Source organism: Centroberyx gerrardi, chromosome 16 (genome assembly GCF_048128805.1).
Source record: "Centroberyx gerrardi isolate f3 chromosome 16, fCenGer3.hap1.cur.20231027, whole genome shotgun sequence".
NCBI lineage: Eukaryota > Metazoa > Chordata > Actinopteri > Beryciformes > Berycidae > Centroberyx > Centroberyx gerrardi.
In genome coordinates, this window is record NC_136012.1 from 9,344,029 (window position 1) to 9,359,260 (window position 15,232).

Sequence of the window (15,232 nt, forward strand, 5' to 3'; positions counted from 1 at the left end):
TGACAACCCCAAAGTTGTGTGAAATAGACTATTCCAAAAGGGTTACAAACCTTTAAACTGCATTGTATAAATTAATTAACTCGTCAGCAGTTGTGACGTTTTCTGTCTGGGTAGGAAAATGTATCAGGATAGACTTCTACCTGTATAAACACTGGTGGTCCACCTGAGGAATATGTACGGTGGCCCTGAGGGTCAAAACACAACATTCCACAAAACACAACGACATTTCACAAAACACAACAACATTTCACAAAACAAATGAACATTTCACAAAACACAACAACATTTCACAAAACACAACATTTCACAAAACACAACGGCAAAAGAGAAAACAATTCAACATTTCACAGAAAACGGAAAAGGTAGGTCCTTTCTTTGTTGTTACTGATTGGATGTATTCGTTGTCACTCAAGGTAACAGGAAGTGGGACCAGAGCAATGGCTCTGAGAGATGTGTTCTGCTGGTTCAAATTAACAGAAAATAACACTTCCGGTTTGGGCGTTTAGCCTTCAAAATAAAAACGTGATATTTTAAACATGTATAAATACTGTTTTAAACCAGTTACTTTGTATTTAATCATCAAATTCAATAAGTGAACACCCATATTAATGTTTGATGTCAAAATAATAATGAAAAATGCTATAATATGTGCCATTTTTAACTATAAACGCTGCATATATTACACTTTCTGACATTTTTGACTAACTTGGACACTGTACAGTTTACCTTTTAGTGTAACTGCACAAGTTCTATGTCAAAACACTCCTGCAGACCTGAACTTTCACACACACTAATATTTAGGCCCAAATGGTTTAAGAAAAGTCATGACAGGTCCTCAAAGTCAGCCATACTCTAACACTGACATTTGTAGAAAAAAGTATCTAAGACATACATTTGAAACACACGCAATAGTCTCAAGTCAAGTCTTTTTCACACTGTAAAATCTTTTTTTTACAGTTTTCAATTTTACTGGTTTCAATGGCAGGTGTGACTGAAAAAACGAAATGGGACAAATTAGATATAAATACATAAATAATAAATACACAGCTTGGACCTAAATGATAGTGTGTAGAGAAAGTACAGGTCTACAGGAGTGTTTTGACATAACACTTGTGCAGTTACAATGAAAGATAAACTGTACAGTGTCCAACTTAATCAAAATGTCACAGTTTTACAGTATGGCTGACTTTGAGGGCCTGTCATGACTTTTCTAAAACAGCTTGGACCTAAATGATAGTGTGTAGAGAAAGTACAGGTCTGTTAGAGTGTTTTGACAGAACTTGTGCAGTTACAATGAAAGGTAAACTGTACAGTGTCCACTTTATTCTACAAATGTCACATTATTACAGTATGGCTGACTTTGAGGGCCTGTCATGACTTTTCTTTAACAGCTTGGGCCTAAATGTTGGTGTGTAGTGAAAGTACATATCTGCAGGAGTGTTTTGACATATGTGGCAGGTGGCACCGAGTAAAAAAGGGGAGGTGCACCAATTAGAGAGGCTTGCTGATATAGGGCTACCTGCAGGAGGAACGCCAGGTTGCGGCTGTTGGTTCAGGCCGGTGGAGTGAGGCAGGTGCATACCTCATTCCATGCTGGCGTGCAGGGAAGACGAGAGGGCAGGAACAATTGGTAGGCCTAAGGCTGTTTTCTTTGTATAGCGTTTTGTGCTGTCAGGTTTGAATGTGTGTGACATTTATTGTTTTCATTTATTTCAGACCTGCTTCCCTGTTGGGTTGAAGGCGGCTGGTAGTCGGTAGCGAAGTAGACCGACGTACCAGGTATTTTGAAGTTTAGGCATGTAGTTTTTAACATTTAATCGGTATGTATTTTAATATTGATGTAATAAAGTGTTTTTAAGATTGTTAATATTTGTTTCCCTGCAGAGCATCAGTGGTCCATTAGCTGCTCTTGCCGTGGGACTATTTTCGTTGTTTGCCAGTTTGTTTTTGGTATTGCTTTTTCTGTCTAGTCCGCCCTGGCAAGTGTGCTGGTAGCGGGCAAAAATATCTGGGTATTGCCCTTGGGGCGGACTAGTTTTCTTTTCTTTTTTCGTTTGTTTGTTCTGTTTTATTATCCATCTGTTTGCTTCCCCCATCAATACCTTTACTCAGGTCGAATCCCAGTCAGACAGTCAGGGCAGGCTTAAGGTGTGACGGAGTTATTAATTGTTTGCAGTGACATTAATCACGTGTGTTAAACTTTGGAATGTGTTAACCAACCTAGCGTGCGAGACTTATTAATTATAGTGTGCACTGGTGTGATTTAGTGTAACTCAGCCCCTGTCCTGTCAGTGATAGCTGGGAAGTAAACTGTAAGGAGGTTAAGGTGGGCGGATGTAAATTGTCAAGCTTAACTTTTGTAATAAACATGTGACTCTTTACCTCCTTGATTGTCATTCCTTATGCTAGTGATTTGTAGCGGGTGTAACACATAGAACTTGTGCAGTTACTCTAAACTGTACAGTGTCCAGTCAGAAATATCAAAGTGTAATACATGCAGCATTTATAGTTAACAATGGCACATAATATGGCATTTTTTATTATTTTGATATCAAACATCAATATGGGTGTTCACTTACTGAATTTGAGGATTAAATACAAAGTAATTGGTTTAAAACAGTATATATATATACACACACACACGTTTAAAATATCGTGCTTTTATTTTGAAGGCTAAACGCCCAAACCGGAAGTGTTATTTTCTGTTAATTTGAACCAGCAGAACACATCTCTCAGGGCCATTGCTCTGGTCCCACTTCCTGTTACCTTGAGTGACAACGAATACATCCAATCAGTAACAACAAAGAAAGGACCTACCTTTTCCTTTTGTTTTCTCTTTTGCCGTTGTGTTTTGTGAAATGTTGTGTTTTGTGAAATGTTGTGTTTTGACCCTCAGGGCCACCGTAAATATGGCCTCCAGGCCTTACAGCACCCGCCCCATGGACTCAACTACAGCAAGGACAATGAGGGTGAGAAAGGAATGAATCAATGAACGATGCGATGAATGACTGAATGGATAGACGGTACCAGTCCAGAGCAGAAGCGTGACGACTCGGTGGTTCCTAGCAGGATGATAACGTATGAGTGGACCCTCCCAGCGTCCCACAGCCCCACGTCACTGCCTCACCAGATTCTACCACTCCCATGACATCACCGCCGGACTGGTGGGACCCCGCATCACCTGTCAGACAGGTATACTGGGTCCTATTTAACCCTACAGTGTCCCGCAGTTTCAAGCTGCACTATAGGCCACTTCACACTTTGGCGGCCTGTAATGAAGGCGCACTTCGTTACCAATCCTTTGCACTATTTGCACATTTATATTGTACACTTATTGAATAGTTTGCACAGTGTAATTTGCACAGTAACATTTGCACAGCATTAATAATTGCACACAGAGTCATGATTTAAAGTATTTTATTGAATATATATTTTCCTTAACATTTTAAGTTTGTTTGTGAGTTATTTTATCTTGTCCTGCTGGATCAGTTACTCAGCACGGGCAAGGATTGAAGCTCCACCTGAAGGAAACAAACAAATGTTCAGTACATAACCTGACACGGAATGGGTTTTCATTGTTTGGTTGCATGTCATGATTTGGTATGGGCAAGTGCAATACCTTTAAGTGCAATATAACTTAAGTGCAATATATATTTCTAAGTGCAATACTACATTGGTGCAACGTAAGGATTTTAATTGTTGGTTCATGCAATCACTTACCTGTGCTGTCTTGTCTGTGTTCCAGGGTGTTCGGGCAAAAGAGTTCCCCGGGGTGTCCGAGCACCTATATATAGTTCCGGGACCATGTGATAGGATAGCAGAGGGGGGTTGTTGTGTGTTTGTTTGGACTAAAATGTATATTGTTTATATGTTGCAGTATTTATTGTTTGAGAGCAACATCTGTTTAACTGTACAGTATGTATTAGATATATATGTAAAATGGTATTTTAAAGGGGAAGTATATTGAATTGTTGAATGTCATTAAGTACACCCCTATAGTTGGTAGCATCCAGGTTAATTACCTGAGGCAGAGTATAAAAGGCTGCCAGTGTTTATCTGACTCTGCTGTTGGTAGGACCCTGGAGAGCTGCTCGCAGCCATGCCTCTCATTTATGTCAAACTAGTTTTGTCTTGTTATGTCGTCTTTGTGGGTGAATAAACACCTTTGGTTGCACCATACCACCGCCTCTTTTGCTGTGAATCCAGCCGCTAATCGGGTCAAGGCTAACACAGCCCAAGCATTAATTTTTGCAAATAAAAAGGTGGTGAAGTGAATTTGGGTTTGCCCTTCATGACATCATTGCGTGTAGCCAAGAGTGAGGAGCTCAATCCCTCTTCTCTCCTCTCCTCTCCTCTGGAGGAACTCTTGACGTACCGAGACCGGTCAGGAGACTCTCTGTATGCTCTGCTGTACATGGTGTCAGATGAGAACTTCAGCTGGTGCCTGGATGACATCATCAGGACACACATCACCAACCCTGCCAACGGCCTGAAGGATGACGAGGATTTCATAGAGAGCAACAAGATGTATAGTAAACAGCAGATAGTGACCTACCAAGAGACCTACTGACAGTTACCTTGTTTCTTTATTAGATTAGATAGTATTAGATAGGGAGTATGCGTCTTCTTAGTACATACCATTTAGAGCTATCTACTCTGGAGTGGATCCTGTTAAAGACAGCAACTCTGGACTGGTGGGACCGCTCCTCATCTGTCGACCTAAAGCGCTGAAGAAAGGAGCACAGGTGAGGAGAGAGGGACACACAAATAGACAACAAAGGACCATTACTGGTCTGTAAGTGGTTTCACTCTCTTTCTTTCTCTTTCCCTCCTACAGAAGAACTATGATAAACAGTTCCTCCTGCTGGCTACAGTGTTGGATGAGAACTTGAGCTGGTATCTGGACGACATCATTAAGAGCTTCGCCACGGCTCCCAACACCGTTAACAAGGAGGATGAGGGCTTTATGGAGAGCAAGATGCACGGTGAGGAGAACACACACACACACACACATATTAGAGTCTTTAGATTAGAGTCTCCCTGATCAGTGAATACTTAGAAAGAAATTCTGTGTCAGTTTCTATGCATTTATTTCTTTATACTGTATGTATGTACTATATGTATCTTCATGCAAAAATTTGAAAAGAGGGTTCTTTTCTGCTTTTGTTTTTCTATGTCCACCTCTTTCTTCTAAGCAATGAATATACTGTATATATGTATGGTATCTTTCCAGGGCTTCTAGTGTTTCCCCCCTCATCCCTTACTTTCCTTTGTAATAGAAAAATGTTTAACCTCTTGCTCTGTCTCCTCAGTCCTGAACTGCATCATGCTCTGAAACCTTCCAGGCCGGTCCGCCTGTAAAGACAGGGCTTTCTATGTGAAATGTTAAGATAATCATCCCCATGTTTTTCTCTCTGTCTCTCAGCCATCAATGGCTTTGTGTATAGGAACCTTCCAGGCCTGACCATGCGTAAGGGGGACAAAGTAACGTTGCACATGTCAGGACTGGGTTCGGAGATGGACATCCACAGCCGCTATTTCCATGGCAACCGCTTCCTCTACCGCCAGAACAGATGAGACAGCGTCAGCGTGTTTCCTCACATCTCACACACTGTCACTATGGAGCCGGACAGCATGGGTATGAAACGTTCAGCTTCAGCTTCATTTCATGTACTAATCACATCAGGTCTCTTCAATGAATCTCAATGGCCTTTCAGCTGTGGATCCGCTGTCCATCAGTGCATTACATTTTTGTTTCAGTGTTTGATTCAATGTCCAGGGCCTGAGGAAGAAAAGCAGCCAGACTTTCACACAATTGCCAGCTTACTTTGAAAATCACTCTCCTGCTAACATAGTTTGTGTTGCACATTGCTAATCTGCTATATTAATACTCTGATTGAACTCAACAGGAAGATTCATTTAGTTAAAACCCAACTATTTTCTTCACCTGCTTGGCTTGACTTGGACATTAACCAATCATCATTGAGTCAACAATGTATTTCACACTAGTAAAGTATTATAATGCAGAGTCATAAAACAGCTGAAAGTCCAATGAAATACATTGCAAAGAACACTAATATGACGTACTCAGGAGTCAAAGATATGGTTTCTACTACTTTTCACAGACATGCCATCTGTTTATGTAAACATGATGTGTATTTGCAGGACATGACAATACAATTTTTCGTCAAACAGCCACAACGACGAATGGATCAGAATTTCAGAATCAGTTTATTTTAGTTATTTATCAGTCAAAGTAGTTTTTAGGATAGAAAAAACTTTTTGAAAACAAGTTTTCTACCTGCCAAAGTGTCTAGAAGAATCATTTGGTTGGTGTCTAGTAGTGTTATTGTCGAGCCTCACCTGTGTGTGTGTGTGTTACATGTAATGTGTGTGTGTGTGTGTGTGTGTGTGTGTGTGTGTGTGTGTCAGGTCAGTTTGAAGTGGTGTCTGCTACAGTGAACCACCATCATGGTGGGATGCGAGCCAACTACACGGTGCAGAAGCGCAGCATGTTTCAGTGTCAGGGTGAGACGGATATTGGCTATAGTGCCGTCCACCACTGATATGATGGAAGTGAGGATATATGACTTTACTGAACAGCTTCAGGGTGCCAGCATGTAAAACCTGCAGTGGAACCTGCCTCACTCTGCCTTAAGGAGCTGCTAACCCACCTAGAAGAAGTTCATTAGTCTGGCTTTCATTGAGAGTTTTAGTGTCCCATGATGGTCTACATGTTGTTTCAGAGAAAACCTTGCATGTGTGTGTGTTCTGTGTCTATATGTGCAGGTATTAATGGTATTCTGTACCTGATTGGTTTGAACATGGAGGTGGGTGATGAGGTTTACTGGTATCTGATGGGAATGGGCAATAAAGTGGACATACACACTGTACACTGGCATGGCCACAGTGTGGAATACAAGGTATACACACACACACATACAGGACATGTCTACATAAACACACACACACACACACAGGACATGTCTACACAAACACACACAGCACACCTGCATGGACACAGCATGGAGGAGAAGGTAACACACACATACTATAGAATCAAACACATGTTGGGTATGGCATGTATCCACAGAGCAAAGAGCATTCACACACACACACACACACACACACACACGATAATCCTCTCTGTGTCTCTAGGTGGGTGGAGGTCCTCATCGTACTGATGTGTTTGAGCTGTTTCCAGCCACCTTCACAGGGTGTGTGTGTGTGTGTGACAGATAGAGAGACAGAGAGTTGGACTGAGAGAGAGACAGAGAGGATGATGATATGTGTGCTAGGTTTTAATGTGTGTGTGTGTGTGTGTGTGTGTGTGTGTGTGTGTGTGTGTGTGTGTGTGTGTGTGTCTTTAACAGGAAAGAGGAGAGGAATCTTTCGCTGAACAGTAGAGAGGAATGGATCAGCGTCTGGAAAGAAGAAAAAAAAAACATACATGTAAATAAACTCAAAAGACTGGCTTGAGACAGACAGTATCGCCACCTGTATGATTCTTCAATGAAAGAATACAAAGACGCGCAGATGGCATTAACGTCGTGGAAAGAGATTGCCGATACCCTGAATATCAATATGTTGGACTGCAAACGTCGGTGGAAAAATCTACGGGACAGGTAGGCTATGTTTACTATCCCTGCTATCTTTATTGGTCAGACGAAAATGTTACAGTAGGCTAAACAATAACCACTCGGTGGTCGAGAAGATTATTCTGTATCATGGAAGTTTAACGTTAGGATAGCGTCTGGTTACCATGGAGACGACTGAAAACTTTCGCCGAAGCATAAATTACAAATGTCGCGCGGCTCTTTATTTTCTGTCTGTTTAAGCTTCTCTACAGCGCGCGGACACTGGACTTGTTATTGTTTGAATGAAGCACGCGCTTTAGCTGGAGCCGCTGTTCTGACTTTAGAATGCTTTTGACCTCAGAGCGAACACACACACACACACACACACACACACGTATGTTTCAATATTTAGAAGAAAAAACCAGCGATAGATAATAAATAAATAAGAACTTCATTTAGACAGCGCTTTTCCAAACAATCGTGTCAAAGTTCTTTACAAAGCAAATAAGATATTAAATAGATAGCCTACAGCAAAAGTAGATAAAAAGGAAACAAAAACAAATGAAAATAGAAAGAAATAGACATGCACAATTACAACAGGGAGAAAACAGGACATAAAATTGGACATTATTATTAAACAGGGGCTATTCCTACACTAGAAAATTCTCTTTATTATGAAATAAATTATTATTAATTTTGTCCTGAGGTACTCTTACTCTAATTTAGTAAATACTGTGTGTTTCAAAAGTGACTATACAATTTTTAATTAACAATTGAATTAAAAATTCATAACAATGTAATGCTTCAGGATCCTTTTCCTCTGTTCAGTCGTCCAATTATACCTGCAGGAAAAATATTTAATAATACAGTGAAATATTATATATAAAACTGTATCACATTTATTTGTATTCATACATTATGCCCTGATGAAGACATATCGTGTCGAAGCCATGGTCGAAACTTTGGCTCAGTAAATTATTAGCCTATGTATCCCATAAGTGTGCTGCAGCTCTCACTCTCAGCGATTTGGTGGAAGAGTCTTGCTGCCTTCCAGTGCTCCTCGTTTGCTCGTACTTTCGATTTTTCCCGTCGTAAATACAACTCTTCCTGTATTCAAGTCCTTTTTCAGTCAGATATAACTAAATTGACCCTGCAACAAAAGTAGCTTTTTGGTGACTATTTTAGAAACCAAATGGTAGAGAGGTACTTTGTGCTACAACAGCAGAATGAAAAGGAGAATATTCACAACAGTTTTGTAATTGATATTTTAATAAGTGTATTAGCTAAAGTTGTTGTGCGTGGCACCAGAAGTTAAACAAAAAAGTGATAATGTCACATCTTCTTGGTTATCATGTAAAATTTGACTTTCCCATTGGTATTTACCATTTTATTGGGTCGTTCAAGCGCACTCTTCCGTAATTACAATTTTTCTGACGGTATTTGAAGGCAGCATCTGCTCGCTACTGTTGTGACGGTTGGCGCGGTGCAGAACAAGTGCGGAAAACCTGGGAGATGAGGTAACCTAGGCTTTAATGTTGGACTTTTGGACCCACAGTGCAATGGTTTGGCTTCAGAACATTTGTATTATGCTGTTTGGATTAAATTGTGGTCATTTTTACCTTTTTGGAACTAAATAAACTATTTCTATTCACTCCAGTTGTTGCTAGCTTGATGTGAGTTATGTTGAAATACAAACTTCACCAGTGTTTCAGCTGACAGGAGGGTCATTAGATAATGACAAAATTTCCATTTTTGGGTGAACTGTTCGTTTAAGAGAGCTAAAATCCTCCAAATAAAATTATAAAGCACTTTGTCTAAATCGTTGATAATAGTCATTGGGCCAATGAGACATAAACAGATCTAGATATTCCTTCTGCTTTGGACAATGATACCAGACCAAACAAATAAGTCTCTCATTAGCCATGGATTGAAAATTTTCTTTAATTGAGCAAAAATAGGATTCAAATTCAAATGACTTCTCTGTTGTTCATCTTTGTGTATAATTATATCCAGGTACGTTACAGTATTTTGAAATTGACCTTGTTCTTTCTAACAGGCTGTTGACGATGGCAGGCCTACTCCTGGCCGTGCCTCATCCACTGTGGGGAAGAGACGCTCTTCTCTCTGCTTTTCTCCCCTCTCCTCTCCCTCCTCCCCCTCCACCACTTTTTCTTCCTCCTCCTCTCCCCTCTCCACCACTATCTCTTCCCTCTCTGCCTGCGTCTCTTCCCTCGAAACTGCCATCTCTCCCCTCTCCACCGCCATTTCTTCCTCCTCCTCTTCCACCTCCACCACTGTTTCTTCCTCCTCCTCCTCTCCCCCCTCCACCACTGTTTCTCCCTCCACCTCTTCCACCTCCACCACTGTTCCCTGCTCCTCCTCTTCCCCCTCCACCCCTGTTTCTCCCTCCTCCTCTCCCCTCTCCAACCCCATCTTTTCCCTCTTTGCCTCCATCTCTTCCCCCTCTGCCTCCATCTCTTCCCTTGAAACTGCCATCTCTCCCCTCTCCACCGCTATTTCCTCCTCCTCCTCTTCCCCCTCCACCCCTGTTTCTCCCTCCTCCTCTCCCCCCTCCCCCTCCACCCCTGTTTCTCCCTCCTCCTCTCCCCCCTCCACCCCTGTTTCTCCCTCCTCCTCTCCCCCCTCCCCCCCTGTTTCTCCCTCCTCCTCTCCCCCCTCCCCCTCCACCCCTGTTTCTTCCTCCTCTTCCACCTCCACCACTGTTCCCTCCTCTTCCCGCTCCCCCTCCACCTCTGTTTCTCCCTCCTCCTCCTCTTCCCCCTCCAGCACTGTTTCTCCCTCTTCCATCATCCGCCCCTTGAACTCCTCATCAGATCCAGACAGCCAGGACCTGGGTGTGGAGAACAGCGCCATCGACAGGTAGAATATGACACAGGCTAATTAAGGCTAATGATATATTTTTACTGTGGCTTTCCAGCAGGAATCCAACCATCCTTGAGACCTCCGTTGTCTTCCATTATTCAATTTGTCTGGTCAAACCAACTTAAAGGGACACTGTGATGTTTTGAATTCTATATTTGTTCCCACTAAATACTGCTTGTTAGCATTGCTTTCATTCATTCATTATGGAATTGGTTGCCATGGGTAGCCAATGAGGTAGCTGTCAACATATAAGTATCCATGACTTTCCATGAATGATGCTGCCAATACTAGCATGCCATTGTTTAGTTGACTGAAGCGTTTAGTTGATGTTTTGTGTCCATTGGCTGAAGAAGAAAAATAACCCTTCAAGTCAAAAAGTCAAGGTTTCCCTTTAAGTTGCTTGTTTTAAGTGAATGAAAGTGGTTCCTGCAATGCTGAGAAATGTTGTGGGGTGATATTCACATTTTGAGATGAAACTGTAAACATCATGTATCAGTATCATGGTCAGTGTGCCTGTGTAGCTGCTTTGTCCTAAATGAAGGTACACTGTTTTTTAGGATTCCAGGAGTTCCTGAGGTGCTTGGCCAGGAAGCACCGACTGAGTCTCCTGCCATCGCTGCCACAGCAGGTACATTTAATAACAGATATGTTGTGATATGTATGTATGATATATATAGATTTATTGTCCATATGCCACTCCAAAACTGCTCTCTCATTAGTTCATGTTTTTCTCCTTATAAGTCTCCTTGGAGCTGCATTGCTCTGGATCTCTGGAGAGGTATTACTGTTTTTCTCCATGAAAAAGGTTTCTCATACAGCAGTGGAAACCTAGGACAGTTTAGAGATCAGATATGTTGCTTAGAGATACATTTTCAGTGAATGTTCCTGTTTTGGCTCCATTCTTTTTTTATGTTGCTCAGATCACATCCCTGCTAGTCTGCCTCTCTCTTACCCAGCCCCTCTCTTTCTCCTTCTCTCTCTCTCTCTCTCTCTCTCTCTCTCTCTCTCTCTCTCTCTCTCTCTCTCTCTCTCTCTCTCTCTCTCTCTCTCTCTCTCTCTCCATCTTGTAGGCCAGTGCAGGCAGAGGGCAAATCCTCCAAGTCCAGGAGCCTGCTGTCGTTCTTCAGCTGGTTCAGGAGGAGCAAGACCCAGAGAGGCCAGAAGAAGAAGCTGGGGTATGAGACAAAAATGAAATTGATCTACCTTGACTCTTCATTCAATTCCTGTTTAATTAGTATAAGGCAAATTAAATCCAAGCAGGTAGTCATATCACTGCCATTACAAACCATGAATTTCCATCAGGCGTTGTGCATAGTTTCAGTCAGATCGGTTTTTACAAAGAATTGCTCTAGGTTTATTAAAAGCACCTTGGGCAACAGAACACATTATAAAGTTATTCTATTTTTATTGATGTGATTTTCCTCCCAGGTTGCCAAACGTTGGGAACACCTGCTTCTTGAATGCCACTCTCCAGGCCCTGTACAGCCTCCCCAGCTTCTGTGCTGACATCATGGGGCAGGAGGCGCTGTGGAGCCCCAAGACCAGAACCAGCCTGAAGCTGCAGAGGTACAGTAGAACAAGAGATCTTCACCCCACACACTAGGCTACAGGTTGACTGAGAGATTCATTGCTTTACTGATTGTTCCCTTGGTATTAAAAGCAAGTCATAAATACTTATGCTCCAGGTACTTTGGGGAGCTGTACAAGGCGAGGCAGGGTCACAGCTCCTACCATGGCAAGAGGAGGCTGCTGAGAAGAGTACGAGGATGACTTTCAGCAGGTACAAAAATGAGCCTAGCGTTCATGATTTCTTTTTTACTGCAGTATTTGTGTGATAAACATATTTGAATGGCTTGCTGATCTCTTACAGGATGCCCACGAGTTCCTCATGCTCTTCCTCATGGGCATGAAAATGCAGGGCGAGACGCAGCAGGGGACGTCCACAACACCGGACTACGTTTGCCCCACTCAGAACTTTGAGTTCAAGCTGCAGTGTGTCCGCACCTGCTCCAGGTAACTCAACAGCAAACTGCATTTACTATATTCATGATGTTTTATCTGAACAATCACAGAATTAAACATGAAACAACAAAGTACATCACTTATCACTGAGGATCACAGAACTGTCCGGTGATCTGAGTTAAAGTATTTTTCTCCTCCATGTTTGTTTTTAAAGCTGTGGTAACAAAGTCTTCCAGGAGGAAGAGCACAACAACCTGTCTCTGGACCTCTCCTCCTGCCTGACCGACAGCCTTGCACTCTACTTCAAAGTCAGTACACAGAAGATCAGTTCAGTTCTCTATTAATTGTTTTGTTTACACACACACACACACACACACACACACACATCTAATGTAGTGACTCTGTGTCTTGTTCCTTAGGCATCAGAACTGGAGTGTACCTGCTGGCAGTGCCTTGACCACCAGGCGACAGTGTCCAGAGGTTTCCTCACTCTACCCAGGTAAGTCCCAGACATGAACCTGCCCATGATGTTGTAAACTACACTGTCTTTCTATAGTATGTGTTAATGGTACTCTCTCTTTTAATACAGTGCTAGTGCTTCACATGAAGCGCTTCTGTCACGATGGGGAAGAGCTGAGGAGAATGGATGATGCTGTCTGCATCCCTCCAGTTATTTCTCTGGCCTCCCTCTTGGAAGAGCAGCAGGATGCACTGAGGTAAACCGTTACACTCCATACTGGAACAACAGCATAATGACCTCAAACATTGGCTATATCACGGCTCCAGATAACACACAGATAATAGTCTTATTCTTCTTCTGAAACATTTGTAAAAAAAAAAAAAAAAAAAATCATAAAGTGAACAGTATGGGCTCTTTAAGATGAATTTTGCAGTCATATCAGTGGGGCAGCCTAACACTGATGTGCATTTTGATGACCTCCCAGATTCACAGTATGGACTTGATATGTGGCTTTAGATCAGCCTGTCCTGCTGTTTGATGATTGATTTAATTTTATCCCCCTGGGTCAAATTCAGGTCATTTTGACTAGCAGCAAATGAAGGTGGATCTGCCAGACATTTCTACACCATTAAGGCCTCACTTACTCAAACCATCACAAATGTATCATCATGTTTGGATTGATATGAAACTGATTGGTCTGTTACAGCATGAAACTAATGAGCTTAAAAAAACAGGATCTTTGTTACCGTGTTGTTGTTTTTTTCCCCTAAATTGACACATTTGCAAGAAATGCAAAGTTGGGAACAAGAAAAACTTCATAAATGAGACTATATTGCAGTGGGCAATATATTGTGCAATAGAGATGCAGTGATTCCACTTTTTCTCTGCTGATACCAAGTATCAGCAGTACTAAAATTTAAATATTACCCAATACCAAGTAGGGATACAATCTATTCTTTTTACTGAACAGGATAATAGGTGAGCTCAGTAGAAATGATTATAATTATTGAGATATAATCCATTTTTTGTCCATTAAAGAGCTCTAACCTCTTTCTATATGTGAAAAAGACGTTCTGGCATTATCAAACATGGCTCTTAACATCAGATTTTGGTACTGAGGAACTTAATAGTGATACCTTTTAGTCTGCATCACTACTGTACCGTTTTTTTCTGACAAAACAAGATCAATCATTTTACAAAACTTTTTTTAAGGGGCCTTAATAATACAATTATGTTCTGCAGAATTATTAGGAATGAGACAAAGGGAGCAAATAATGGATATTTTATTTTCATCTGATTTATTTAGAGGAAATTAAATTCCCATAGAGATTAAAAATAATAATCTTGTGTCCAAAAGAAGGTAGTTATCAGATTTACTGAATTATTATTTACAACACAACCTATGACTGTGTATAGTGTTATGACTCTGGTCATTTGTGTTTATGTTTGTGTGGGTTAATGGCTCTTTTCTCTCCTCAATGTGGGCATTCCAGTGTGTGCATTCCAGTGTGTGATTCGATTCAGGTGTTGGGGTTCTCCTGGATTGGCTTAGGGGACGGGATTGCTGCTGGCTGATTGGCTACCAGGGAGGATTTAAACCAGCTGAGGCCAACCTTCCGCCCCTCTCTCTCTTGCTCCATCCCATTTCCAAAAATGGAGGCCGCCCTGCTAAAGCATTGAGCTGTGTGTCTTTAGCTGGTAACATTGTGAGTAAAACTAAGTTGTGAGTTTTGATGTAGACCCTGCCCGTATGTGTTAGACATTGGTTGTAAAACTGTGGGCTCTGTTTTCCATGATGTAAATATTCTTTACTAAAAGTAGCAGTAAATAGTAGGAGTGAGAAGCCCTTTCTTTTGTTATCATTTTTCTCCTGTTTTGGTTTGAGTAGAAGTTAGGTTAGAGCTTTGTCTTTTGTTTTAACTTTATTTCTTTTGTTAGGGAAGTTTAGGGTTTTTGAATTAGGATTGTTTTGTTTGTTGTTTTGGGCATGGCTCTGCTCTGAAGTTGAACGAAAATAAAACTGCTACCTTTTGAACATTGATTGTGGTGCGGCTGAACATTCTTGGGAGTGGGAAGGGGGGGGGCACCGAACGTGTTGGGTCCTGGTTTTCCCTTACACCAGGGCCGTAACAATAGTGATGTGGATGGAGAAGTGAAGATAATTAGAAATCTGCATTATACATTTACAGCTGTCTGTACAAACATATTGTATGGTTGACTGAGACTGTGGTTACATTTTATAATACAAAACTGCAAACGGCTCATTTTGACATAAAGTTTGATTTCTATTCCTACGTTGTTAATCAGCACATTGATGTTTTTTTTTTTTTGTTTTTTTCTCCCAAAAACC

The 15,232-nt window shown here is 41.4% G+C and overlaps 1 protein-coding gene and 2 long non-coding RNA genes across 3 annotated transcripts; all 3 read left to right on the forward strand.

Annotated features, from left to right (window-relative positions):
• The first annotated feature begins 1,463 nt into the window (after positions 1-1,463).
• On the forward strand, positions 1,464-2,381 carry LOC144542463 (uncharacterized). Its single transcript, XR_013507270.1, has 3 exons — positions 1,464-1,630; positions 1,717-1,779; positions 1,850-2,381. It is a non-coding gene; the product is annotated as an uncharacterized LOC144542463 (long non-coding RNA).
• An 8,013-nt stretch (positions 2,382-10,394) lies between these two features.
• LOC144542397 (uncharacterized) lies at positions 10,395-11,637 on the forward strand. The gene is made up of 3 exons (XR_013507241.1): positions 10,395-10,457; positions 11,018-11,088; positions 11,531-11,637. It is a non-coding gene; the product is annotated as an uncharacterized LOC144542397 (long non-coding RNA).
• Positions 11,638-11,900: 263 nt separating this feature from the next.
• Positions 11,901-12,925, forward strand: LOC144542439 (ubiquitin carboxyl-terminal hydrolase 37-like). The gene is made up of 5 exons (XM_078289253.1): positions 11,901-12,026; positions 12,146-12,240; positions 12,331-12,473; positions 12,637-12,730; positions 12,842-12,925. The coding sequence occupies exons 3-5, from the start codon at positions 12,349-12,351 to the stop codon at positions 12,923-12,925; spliced, it is 303 nt and encodes a 100-aa protein (XP_078145379.1). The 5' UTR covers positions 11,901-12,026; positions 12,146-12,240; positions 12,331-12,348.
• The last annotated feature ends 2,307 nt before the right edge of the window (positions 12,926-15,232 follow it).